This window comes from Puccinia triticina, chromosome 13A, assembly GCF_026914185.1.
Source record: "Puccinia triticina chromosome 13A, complete sequence".
NCBI lineage: Eukaryota > Fungi > Basidiomycota > Pucciniomycetes > Pucciniales > Pucciniaceae > Puccinia > Puccinia triticina.
In genome coordinates this window covers 2,725,859-2,738,482 of record NC_070570.1, presented here as the reverse complement: position 1 = coordinate 2,738,482, position 12,624 = coordinate 2,725,859, and the positions used below count along the sequence as shown (strand labels likewise).

Sequence of the window (12,624 nt, the reverse complement as noted above, 5' to 3'; positions counted from 1 at the left end):
TCTTCCCATACTTAACTTAGTTACTCCACCCATCTCCCCACAAAAACTCATAGGGTTTTGCAAAAGATTAAAGATGGTTTATATAAAAACAGTCAAGACAAGCATCCTTGTGATACAGATAAAATACTTGATGGTTCACTAGCATTTGATCAGACAAAAAGAGAAAAGTAGTTTAGTCTTTTAGATCATGCTTCTATATATGTTTTCAAAGATTCCTGCCCTTATGTGTTTTGATTTTAATTCCTAAATCCCTTGCAGAGTAAAAATCTATACATAATTAAGTCTAATTCTAGGTTGAAAATTCTCCACCAACATCCAACAAGGGCTGATACATGAGAGTGAGCAAGAATCGGAAGAATCGGGTGATTTTAAACAAGTTCCTGAAGCAATGGCCGGGGTGACATAGGGTGAGGCAATAATAGGGTGGTCAAAAATAGATAACACTGAACTAATAAGTATATTTAAAATCTGGATGACGATCACCTAGATCGGTCCAAGCCTGTCGACAGGCCCTTTTATTATCGGGGTGAGAACACTGATCATGGTTAGGGTAATCTTTGAGAAGTTTTTCTCGTTCAGCAACCTTTGACCGGTTTGCCGACTTCAGCCAAATCAAATTGCAGGACACCGTTGCAATCATTCCAGCGCAACTACACACCCAGATACAATTCATTGATGAAGTTCAGAAACCAACTAACCGGGAGTATGTTTATAGGACCACATGAAAAAGTCACTTACAAGCTAAGACCAATGAGCGTTCCAGTGCGATATCCTGGCTTTTCGGATTGAGGAAAGATCTACCAAAACACGGCCCCCAAGGTCAGCACAGCAAAGACAACTAATAGAAAGAGAACAAGCGACAAGAAGAAAAGGCTAACCCAGGTACTAAGTATTCCGCCCAGGTTGCTAGCTATGAAGCCAAGTGCAATTGAGGAAGCCCTTCGATAATGACATTCGCTGTTGTTGGATTGCCATGCGCTGAGCGGAGGGATCGTGGAGTAAACCCCAGAAAGCGAGATGAACAGGGAGCCATACTTCAACGACATCTGATCTTCATCGGCTATGTGAAACAAGATGAAGCCTATCATCTACACGGATCGAATTCCCATGATGAGTATCAATAGCGTAACTTCCTTGCTACTTTCTTTTTGGCGCTAGTAGTGAGTGGTTCTCAGGATTTCTCAACTTACTCCAGCGAATGCACATCCGATAGTTACAAACCCTCTCGAGCAGTATTTGTCAGATATGTACGCCGTGGCAAGCATCACTAAAAACACAAACCAATCAATTAATCGATCCCGCTATGTATTGATTTTTCATTATTGGGGTAAAAAAAACTTGCCAACAAATGCAACCACAAATGGCGGAACACTCATTAATTGACTGCGGGAGGCCGAGTATCCTAACTGCATAGAATCATGATTAACAAAACTTCATCCTATATTGAGATCGAATGTACCAAAAACGATTACTGACACTGTTGACAACTAGCATTTTCAAAGGATTCAATTGTGAGTGTTTACTTTTGTAAAACAGAGGAAGACAACTAGGGCAGGTTGACTGACTGGTAGGCTGGAAGTATGCCTGACTGTATAGTACGGTTCCCGACATGAAGAGGGAGACGCAGTTGATCAAGACGTGGGGGCTTTTCAAAGATGCGAGAAGCTCGGTCAGAGAGAATCGCTCGAGTTCATCGTCTACCATCGGACGGTCCCTGACCAGCCGTGTTTTCAGTGTACTGTAGGTAATAGGATAGGCGATTGAACATCGGATGAGCCACTCTTAGCCATCTCAATCATTGAGAAGCAGATCTAGAAGAGTGATCTTACGCCTTCTCATTCGCTGTCAGATATCTGCTTTTGTCAATCGAGGCCGGGAAGATAAAAAAGGAGAGCACACCCCAAAAGAAAGTGAATAGACCTTCAATCTGTCAGGTGAGACAAAGACAAATGAGACACATCAATCTCCACCATTTGACAAGAAGACTTTTGCAAAAGTGAAAAAGGAATAATGAATGAAGCTGACAATAAAAATCCAAGACCATCCAGCCAGGTCTCCTGTACCATCCAACCTTACGATCCCGTATGCGAGTAAGCCAGAGAACGCGCCGGACAAGGAGGCAGAGGAGAAAAACAAAGCTATCCGCAGCTGCAGCTCGCGTCTGGTGTGGTGTGGTGTGGGATAAAGAAAGCAGATGATGTTTGGATATTGCTCTCTTGGCTTGAATAGTCCTGGTCAACTGGAAAGAAGGATTGCTGACCTCGTATAGAAAAATGAAAGGTATAACACAATTGCCTACCCTCAACAACATCACCCGCATCTTTTCAGCATTTGTCACAATAGCGCTATCTTGGATTTTACTTACAGGAAACATCCCGCCTGAGTGGAAGTGTTGAGACAAAAATTGATGAAAAAACTGATCGCAATAATAGAGGGACATTACAGACTACACACGGACCTTCGACCAGCCCCAGGAAGAATCTGTGAAGTGAATGATTGAAAAAATGCAACACATGAGCTTTGAAGTACATCAGATTGAAAATCAAACCAAGGAATCAGAAGTTGGAATTGTTCATTCTTACCGAGCGGCAATCAAGCCGGAGTAGTTTCTGACAAAGCCTTGTAATGTTGTGATCAGGCCCCAGCAAGTCACAATTCCAGGCAAAAAGTAATTCGGCCCAAGCTTCTTCAGCAGCAGGTTTGCAGGAATTTCGGCGATCTACGTATTCAGAAACGTCTTTGCGTGTGCGTTAAACCTATTTCTTATGCTTGAGGACCACTTTTTTTAGGAGAATGAATCCTACGCACAATGTAAGGACTGAAAAAGAGGGAAATACAGCGTTAAAAAAGCATTTCTAAAAAGGCAGTTTGGTTTTTTGTGTAATGAATCATCTTACATGTAGGTAACTGTCAAGGCAATCGAGTACTGGTGATCAGACAGACGAAGAGAGGATTGAAGCCCTGGCCGATAAATGTATGGACGTCCCTAGTCAATCCAATATTTAAGGATATGAAGTGATTTCAAGAGACTTTTGAAATTACCTGCGATCCGGGCATTTCCTGAAAACAGAAGGTCAAACTGCCAGTCAACAATCGCATTGCACAGGCCATGGGGAAGGTAATCTCTACAAGAGGACGGGTTGCCTGTTTGGACTCACCCAGGTTAGATCGGTCCAGAAAGCTCAAGAAGTAGAACATTGCTACGATTGGGATGACCCTTCATAAAAAGCAAATGTAGACAAAAACATATCGTCAAGACCTATAGCAAAAACACAGCTATGGCAGAAACTAATGATTGCTCAACGTTAGATCGAGTTTCCATAATGCCCGTCGTTCCAAACGTTGGCGGTCTAGCTAGATGACGAAGATGGAGGTCAAGTTAAATAGCGAGGAGGAAGTCCGAGGGATGAGAATCTATCTGCCCAGACTGCATGGAAACGCATCAGAGGCAAAGGTTAGAATTCCTTACTTCTCTGTCTTCCAAATCACCAACAGTTTTTCTCTCTGATCCAGACTCTATTTCAGTCGGATCTGGGTCGGGATCGTTCTCTTTGAATCTGATGGCCGCATCGCTGTGCAATGGATTCGCCATTTCTGTCCAGAATGGTGCGGTGCGTTATTCCAGTGCAGAGCCAAAGTAGGGAAAATGAATAAGGAAGCCTGTATGTCAATGGAAAAGCAAAATGGTTGAAATCGAAAGGTAAACAGCCAGAGATGCTTTGTCGATAAAGCGATCCTTGGGCTGATGTATCTTCTTCTTTTGGGTGGGTACTGTTTCCCGGCCGAAAGTGGATCGTTTCCCACGGCGATGGCGGATGGCTTGCGCTTAAGAGTGCAGAAGCTCTGCAACCAAGTTCCCACTTTCGACAAGAAAATGATGAGCAGCAGGCAGCTTGAGTGCTTCCACAGCCTGCTTGCTGGGTCTTATAAGTGTAATACTCCTGATCAACAACTTTTTATCTGCCGTCTTAATCCCTCTCATGTCGTTCCCCATGTACCTTCACCTGTGGTCCTGATCCTTGGGCCTTTCAAGCCGCGGACTTTCGTAACCGCATTTGAATGCATTCGGCTTGCCGCCCCTCTGCAGCGGCCAGTCACGCCAAAGAAAAAAACATCAGACGTGTTTGACCATCTTTTGATCAACTTCATTCATCCCATTACTATTTACCTACCAAAAACACAAATACCATCGCCCATTGAACTTAACAAAGGCTCTCGAACGGAGGCTCCGCCCGCGTGGAGCACTCTTCGGTCTTGCGGGAGGCTTGGCGAAGCCGTCGGCGGCGGTGCTGCACAGCGAGACGCCCACTAGGAGGCTGAAGTTCGATTGCCCATGGCCCAGGGTTTGATAATCGACTCGCAATTAGCTTGCGTAGGTAGTTCCCTATTTACATATTCAGCCATCATAGACACCACCGCCTTAGGCTAATCGTTTCTCCACCATCCCAAATGCGGATTGTGATGTATGTTGCTCGTTGTAACGGCAGGCCTTCCCTGCGAGGCGTCACTCTGCGCCCTAGCTTCCCGCCCGTGGTACGCATTGCCATGACTATGGTTGGTTAAACAATTGTTGGTCTATGAATACATTAACATTTGTTGTCAATTTTTCATTACACCTGCTTCGCTTGTCTTAAGACTTGGGGGCTCACTTTTTGCACACAAAGCGATGGTTGTCTGACTCTGATGGACATGCAGATGACTGACAAAAAGTATACCATATCAAAAAACCGGTTAACCATAACGCAAGGGTTCCCATTTGACTCGAAAACTGCTTGATAGATATTTATTTATTTACGTACAAAAAATAACCCTTTCAATGCAAGCAGAGTTGCAGAAGGTTGGAGATTTTAGAATCAACTCATCGCACATTGCGGTTTCAAGTTGTCGATTGAACCTTATCTGGCATCCGCCTCAGAGGAGAATTGACTCAAGTTTGCCACCTGAAACTGAAAAATCTGAGCTCTGGTGATAGAAAACATCTTCAAGTCGTCAAATTGACCATATGGATATGGCATGCTACTTATATGCCACTGTTGATTTTTCAAAAATATCTCAATTGGTTCACTTCAGGGGCAAATGAATGACTTCCCGTCGTTGTTTAGAGAGCTCTAGATGCCCCTCTAAATCCTAAATTAAAACAGCTATCAAAAACTCAACCAGTGCACATGAAGTTAATGGAGGACTTCCCGTCGAGTCTGGGAGCCTCCCAGATCTCAATTTACACACCCAAATTCTTAATTTTTGACAAAAAGGAAAATGTTTTCCTAGCCCTACAGTTCATTACTTTCATCTGCACTGGTCGAGTTTTTGATAGGTGTCTTATTTTAGGATTTAGAGAGGCATCTAGAGCTCTCTAAATGATGACGGGAAGTCATCCAATGAACTCTAGGGTTAGGAAAACATTTTCCTTTTTGTCAAAAATTAAGAATTTGGGTTTGTAAATTGAGATCTGGGAGGCTCCCAGACTCGACGGGAAGTCCTCCAATGTTTTTCAAGGTATGGTTTACAATCTAAAAAAAAACTCCCAAAAAGTAAACTCTGGGCGCTATCTTGAGTTCTGAGGTTTAATGCAAGAGAATATGTTTTAAACTTGAAGACAATTCTCAGCCTGCGCTGCTTAACATCACTCCCTTCGGCCGCCGGTGGAGTGGGCCGTTGGCTCTCCGGAGGGCTTTGTCAAGCGCATACTCAGGTCGACACAAAAAGCCAGGGCGAGCCTGAGTGACAAGTGCAAAATAACAGGGGACAGTCGGCGTGCCTTCAAATCACATGGCTGATCGTCTCCAGAGCCTTATTCATCTACCATATGGCCGCTGCGTTCTTCAATTCCTGGTTTGGTTAATGTGCTCGACTCGGGATGGGGCTGCAAGGGAGACCAGCAGATCCAACGTCCAGGGCGTGCCAGCGCTAGCATGTAAGTGGGATTGTTCAGGTGTACCATGCGGCACGGAGAATTGATTCATTCGAAAGCTGATTCTCCAAAACAAAACTTGTTAGTGCCCAATTGCCATGAAGTTTGTAGCTGCTCGAGTGCTCACTTGTGCCAGGGCGAGGGAGGCTTATCCTGAGTGTTTGCTATTCTGTTTCCCCAAGGCAGGGGAAAGTGAAGAATGAGCGGGTGGACTGTGGACTGACTTCGGTCGGCAAGTGTGGTGCAAATCTTTTCGTCGGTTGTCCCAGGTTGTCCCCAGTGGCGGTGCAGGGCGGTGCCCTCACAAAACGAGCCGAAACCACTCCCACGGGGTTTTCAGTCAACAGAAACTCTCCGTGAGCACACAACCCGCATCCCAGCTAATAACACATTCAAACCGGACCCACGAGATCGAGCCGGAGAGACCGCTCGAGCGTAATTCACCACGAAGCAGGGCTGATCGGAAGAAGCCAAGTCAAGCAGATCGACGAACCCGTATCGCTAGCTGGTCCGGCGCCCTTCATGGTCCTCGATGCATTCCGTCCGACGGCTGATTCTTTTCGGACGAGGATGGCTGATGTCCAGGCTGATAACCATAACGGGAACGGCGGCTCGGGATCTAAGTTGCCCCGGAACGTCTTATGGTCCGCTAGTCTATTGGCTGGATTGGCTACCCTTTTGTCGTGCGTCTTGTCGTCCTATCATCTCATCTGTCTAGTCAAGGAATCTTTAACGAGGTCTGATTTTTCTTCTTTCTTCTGCAGATTTTGGTGTATCGTACAACAATTGAGAAATTATCGGAAACCTATTCTCCAAAGATTTGTCGTCAGGATCCTGTTCATGGTACCCAGTTAAGCAACATCCCAACTTCCTCCTTCAATAGACTGTTCAACAAAAAACACACACGAGCGCACATTTGAAAAGTCTGTCACGTAAACAGATTTAGCGCGTTGCTGACCTGTTTCTGGGGTCGGTTTTTCAGTCTACTCGATATCGACTCTAATCTCACTGTATTCACTTGATGCTGCATTCTTTATTGATTTGATTCGCGATATTTATGAGGCATTCGTTATCTAGTACGTATACCATGTTCTGATAAATTATACTTACCCAAACAAAACGTAGACCCCAGTCTCACTGACTTCGCCTACTTTTACGAATCTATTAGTTGTTTCTTCGGTCTCTTGGTAGAATATTTGGGCGGAGAAAGAAGCTTGCTGATCCTGATACATGGGCGCGAGGTTGGGTTTAGAAAATTCGCCGTCTTCATCGATTTACTTCAGAGTAAAGTTAGTGTCACTGATGAACTTCCTTTTTTGATTTAAATCCATCAAGCCTACACCTCATCCTTGGCCATTTTCAAAACTCCTCTCTCCAGTCGATATCTCCGATCCCTATACATTTCTGAATATCAAACGTGGCATCTTTCGTAGGTATTTATCTATCTTCCTCTTGAAGAATTGAAGAAAACTCTTAATGTCTCGCTCTGGCCGCTTCCACGAACAAACTGTGGAACAGGCTCCTAATCCCAACTAAAATACCTCCATTGCTCTAGAATACGTTCAAGTCAAACCGATTCTCGTGATCGTGACAGTGATCTTCAAGGCTACAAAGACGTATAATGATGGCGACTTGAAATTTACAAACGGTTACACCTATGTTAGCTTAGCGTATAATTTCAGTGTTTCTCTATGTTGAGTAGTTTTCATTTCCATTTTCGCATCCGACTACAGTGGTTCTTATCCCAACCCTGAAGTTGGCCAACAGCAAGAAGAAGCAATGCAGCTGATTACTTTCGATTACTTTTACTGTGATTATTACGCTGCACCAGGTCTATACTGTCTTGCTGTGTTTTGGTTGTGTACTGGAGCCGACTTAAAGCCGTTCAGGTGCGTGAATCCACATGTGAAGTTATAACTTAGCCTGTATGGCGTCTCATACATTTTGTTTCCTCTGGTTCAGGCCGATGCCGAAATTTCTCTGTATCAAGGGAGTCATCTTCTTTAGCTTTTGGCAAGGCTTTGGAATATCAATTCTCGTAGCTCTCGGCATACTCAAATCAAGTCAGTAATTGTTTCGCTTAATCCTTGATATCTGGCTCGACATGCTCAATGTGATTTGAACTCGATTACTCGTAGCTCGATATCCCACTGAAACGCTTTCTATAGCCATACAGGATACCTTGATATGCTTTGAAATGCCCCTCTTCTCGATCCTTCACCTATATGCGTTCTCACATAAAGACTTCGTAGAGCCCAATGTAGCCTATTGCGGACGATTGCCATTCATCCATGCGTTTCGAGATAGCATCTTAGGATTCAAAGACGTACTAGAAGATACAGTGATGACGCTACGGGGTACTGGATTCTCTTACAAAACCTTTGAGCCCGCCGAGGGTGCTCTTCACCATCATGGTATAGTACGCGAGCGACGAGTCCGTGCTGGGCTGCGTTACAGTGCAGGCGGAAAGCAAAAGTATTGGTTACCGATGGCGGGAGAGAACGAGGGATCCGCTTACGGTCGCAAGCCGACGAGTGAACAAGGTCCAGAAGCGCGGAATACTCGGTGGACGAAGTTTATGAACAAGATCACGCCTGGGAATGACCTCCTCGATAGCAAATCGGGATACGCACCCCTTTTACCCGAACAAGCTGCCGAGGTGATTCACCAAGAGGGCATATCTAATACCGAGACGGAACGACGTCCGTTAAACGATTACTTGATGGGCAACGTTGGCCGCTGGGATCTCGAGGGCTTCGGATACGGTACCAATGACAACGGCTCTGATGACGGATCTGACCTGGACGATGTTGCCTTTGGCGAACCTCGATCAGAAGAGGAGTTGCTTTATCGTGATGCCCGCAGATTGACTTATGGTTAGCAGTTTGACTCGCTGATTCCTCCATAATCAATTTTCCCATGGATTTTCTGAGCGAGAATTGCTGTCTTTTTTGGCCCCGCCATTACTTTTTGACACATCAGGTGACTATAACAATCCAGTCGTCGATGCGTCGGCGGAAGAGGCCAGTCGGCTCATGCGGGCACGAGAAGATGGAATGCTGGCTGCCCACCCAGCTGCTCCCGCGAATAAAAAAGGCAAAGCTCGAATGAAAGGCACCAGTCTGCCAGCTGGCACAAGCAGGAGGACGAGTTTACTCCATGATGATGAACTACATGAGGAGCCACTCAGCCCAAGTAAAGGGCATGATAGGCGCCTTTCGAGTCTCCTCAGATCACCGCCATCTAAACGAACAAATGCCAACTCGCATTCAAATTCCTTACCAGAAGGATGTGTAGATTTATTTGTAGAAGACCGCGCAGCGATGGAAGAGCGGACGCGAAGGAATCGGCTGAAAGGCGAAGCCAATCGGTTCACGGGCGTCTCGCCCGAGAGGGTCTTCAAGGTGCTCCATCCAGATTTGACGTCGATCGATGGACCGGCTAGTGTCTCGATCGCTGGCTCCAACAAGAAACGGGGATCGGATGCTCAGCAGCATTCCAGAGTGGACTTCTCGATCGATGTCGATCGTCAAATTCCATCATCAACAAACGACTCGGCCGCTCCCGAGGTCCAGATGATCGTCAACTTGCAAGACGATTTGCAGGCCGTCCAGGTCGACCAGAGCTCCCCGCCTGCAAGCCCCATCAGTCCGAAATCTTTCCTCCATGATTACCATCGTCATCATGCTGTTCCTGATGAGGAAGACCACAAAACTCATGCCAAGCCCAGGAAACTACCCAGTCTGAGTAGCAGTATCCAGCGAAATCCTTGGGGCCATGATTGAATTCTCCCTCTCATTCTCCGGTCGTTCTCGATCATCTCCAAGCATCTTTTCTTTTCTCTTCGCCGATCTATTTAATCTTCTTTGTTACCCCTCGTGTCAATTTTATGATCCCACCCTGTCTTTTTCTATGCCCATTCAGCCATCCCCATCAAAATGATTTCTTTAGAAATCTAGATTTTATTGTCTGTGTTTTCAGCTCCCTTTACTTTCTTCTGTCTTTTTAGCACACCCTAAAACCAAACCTTTCAAGAATACTTGTGTTGTTGTATGTTGGTTTGGGCCCCTTTAATTTTCCATTTATTTATTATGTTGTTGTAATCTCTTTTGTACTGAATGATCTAAATATCTGAACTGCATTCATACTACATTGCTTTGTGTATACATCTTTTTTATTATGCATTTATCAGTGTAGATACATATTTGTAGGACATGAGATCAAATAAGTGCTACATTGGTTTCTGTAGTTTTGGATTTGTATCAGATTTTTACATCATGTGGTGTATTAGGGGGGTTCACAATAGGATAAAAATAAAACTTTAGAGCTAATTTTAAGACCTTTATGAACAACTTTTTAAAAAATAAAGAAGTTGCTCTGATTCTCAGGGGATACCCAGTCCTGTACATCTTGCCAGAGGGGGGTTCACAATAGGATAAAAGTAAAATTTTAGAGTCAATTTTAAGGCCTTTATCAACAAATTTTTAAAAATCTGGCAAGATGTGCAGGACTGGGTGTCCCCTGAGAATCAGAGCAACTTCTTCACTTTTTAAAAAATCATTCATAAAGGCCTTAAAATTAGCTTTAAAGTTTTATTTTTATCCTATTGTGAACCCCCCCTATTAAAGCTTGATTCTTCCTGCATGAGACAGATACATACCACTTGATGCCCCTTCAGGGCTCACAGCAACAGTGGGCCGTTACAGTTACCTGTTAACTTAAAGTATTGTAAAGTATTGAAAAATAAGTTACAATACCAGAAATATGGTTATCGATTTTGCCAACCAAACACCATGGGAGTTTGGTCATGCAAGTGCCATCACACAATATTGTTTAAGAACCCTGTTAGATATATCCTGGAACTTGAGCCTCAATAGGGGGGTTCACAATAGGCGTTTAATAAAACTTTAGAGCCAATTTTAAGGACTTTGTGAACCAATTTTCAGAAAATGTGGAAGTTGCTCCAATTGCCAAGGAACACCCAAATTTGAACAGCTTAAAAAAATTCCAAAATATTGTTCATAAAGGCCTTAAAATGAGCTTTAAAATTTTATTGAAATCCTATTGTGAACCCCCCTAATATATGCTGAATTCATGCTGAATTTATGTTTAACTTATGCTCAATTGAGCTGAAGGCACTTTGGAAAGGAGTTGAATTCAATTGAAAACCAGCTCAACGGTGAGCCAGGTACGCTAACCGTAGCGTTAGTGTGGCGTAGCGTAGCGGAATTCCGTAACTTTTAGCGTAGCGTTAGCGGAATTGCGCCTTTCTGCGCTAACGCTACGCGCAAAGGGTGCGCAGCTAATTTAGCTGTTAGCGTAGCGTTAGCGCAGATGCGCGCAATTGCGCTAACGCTACACATGCAGGGCGCAAAAGAGCGCGCGCTACGGTGCGCCACAGTGCTTTTAGCTGAAAAAAAGGCCTTTTTTCCGCTAAAAGCGCTGTAGCGCAGCGTAGCGTAGCGTAGCGTAGCGTAGTGACTGTAGCGGCGCGCTAACACTAACATACAATTGGCGCGCTGTTAGCGCCGCTGAAACGTAGCGCAGCGTAGCGGCGCTAACAGCGCGCTAACGCTACTCAAAATGAGCGGGCGCTTTTTGCCGCTACGCTAACGCTAAGTGGCCCTGTAGCGTAGTGTAGCGTAGCGGCCCACCGTTGACCAGCTCCAACTTGACTCTAATTATTACTGGAACTATTTTAGAACACATTTTCAACTACCTTGCAAAGCAATAGCCCGTTTCACGTTGGTCACTTCACTATTTTTATCAAATTTTATAAGTAAATTTTCATAATTTTTTCAGATATCAGAAACAGTGAATCCTGAAGAATCTGGCCATTTTGCAACACTGGGTCAATACGATTTGATACAATATTGGGCCAAATTTTGTATTGAATCAATCCCCGTTACCTAATTGGACCGTTACCATTAGCAGTAACGAGTTTTTTTGCGCGCTGCGCGCATCAAAACGTTATCTGTGTTACCATACCGTTACTGTTATGGTAACACAGATAACATGGTAACGGCAGTATTAGAGCAAAACAAAGGCTAAAAGAGCCAAAGAAATCTTGATACCGTGGCAATATTGACTTTATATCAGCGGCAATATCGTAACGGCTTGAAAAAAAATCCAAAATTTAAACTGAATATTGGTAACGCGCTGCCGTTACTGGTAACGGTAACAATAATGCACCAAAAACCGATACAATATTGATATGTTACCATCACTGGTATCTTATTGACCCAGTGTTGCATTTTGTAAAAGTTACAAAATTTTAATCATAAATGGGTTAAAAATAGCTTAAAATTTCCAATAGGGGGGTTCACAATAGGATAAAAATAAAACTATAGAGCCAATTTTAAGGCCTTTATCAACAAAATTTTAAAAATCTGGCAAGCTGTACAGGACTGGGTGTCTCATGAGAATCAGAGCAACTTCTTTATTTTAAAAAAAATTGTTCATAAAGGCCTTAAAATTAGCTCTAAAGTTTTATCTTTATCCTATTGTGAACCCCCCTAATGTGAACCGGGCTAATATCAAATACTTGGCAGAAACAAGGTATTTACCACGGGAATAAACTGAAAATTATAAACAAAGCCCCTGGCTCTGCATGAGCACTCAGGTTGGCATCACTTGGCTCAGTGATGAAAAATGTGACACACCAGCACACATGTGTAAATTTGTGTGACACATTCTTCAGCTGCTAAATTTTG

The 12,624-nt window shown here is 44.0% G+C and overlaps 2 protein-coding genes across 2 annotated transcripts; one reads left to right on the top strand and one right to left on the bottom strand.

Annotated features, from left to right (window-relative positions):
- Positions 1 to 448: 448 nt before the first annotated feature.
- PtA15_13A265 (uncharacterized protein) lies at positions 449 to 3,592 on the bottom strand (the record flags this gene model as incomplete). The annotated part of the gene is made up of 19 exons (XM_053162445.1): positions 449 to 650; positions 739 to 797; positions 879 to 1,088; positions 1,191 to 1,267; positions 1,343 to 1,406; positions 1,477 to 1,487; positions 1,566 to 1,738; positions 1,830 to 1,927; positions 2,026 to 2,161; positions 2,261 to 2,295; positions 2,366 to 2,379; positions 2,459 to 2,481; positions 2,583 to 2,719; positions 2,809 to 2,818; positions 2,898 to 2,961; positions 3,043 to 3,060; positions 3,159 to 3,217; positions 3,305 to 3,354; positions 3,470 to 3,592. The coding sequence occupies 19 exons, from the start codon at positions 3,590 to 3,592 to the stop codon at positions 449 to 451; spliced, it is 1,563 nt and encodes a 520-aa protein (XP_053026420.1).
- Positions 3,593 to 6,433: 2,841 nt separating this feature from the next.
- PtA15_13A264 (uncharacterized protein) lies at positions 6,434 to 9,696 on the top strand (the record flags this gene model as incomplete). Its single annotated transcript, XM_053162444.1, has 4 exons — positions 6,434 to 6,555; positions 6,894 to 6,921; positions 8,088 to 8,787; positions 8,894 to 9,696. The coding sequence occupies 4 exons, from the start codon at positions 6,434 to 6,436 to the stop codon at positions 9,694 to 9,696; spliced, it is 1,653 nt and encodes a 550-aa protein (XP_053026419.1).
- Between the last annotated feature and the right edge of the window lie 2,928 nt (positions 9,697 to 12,624).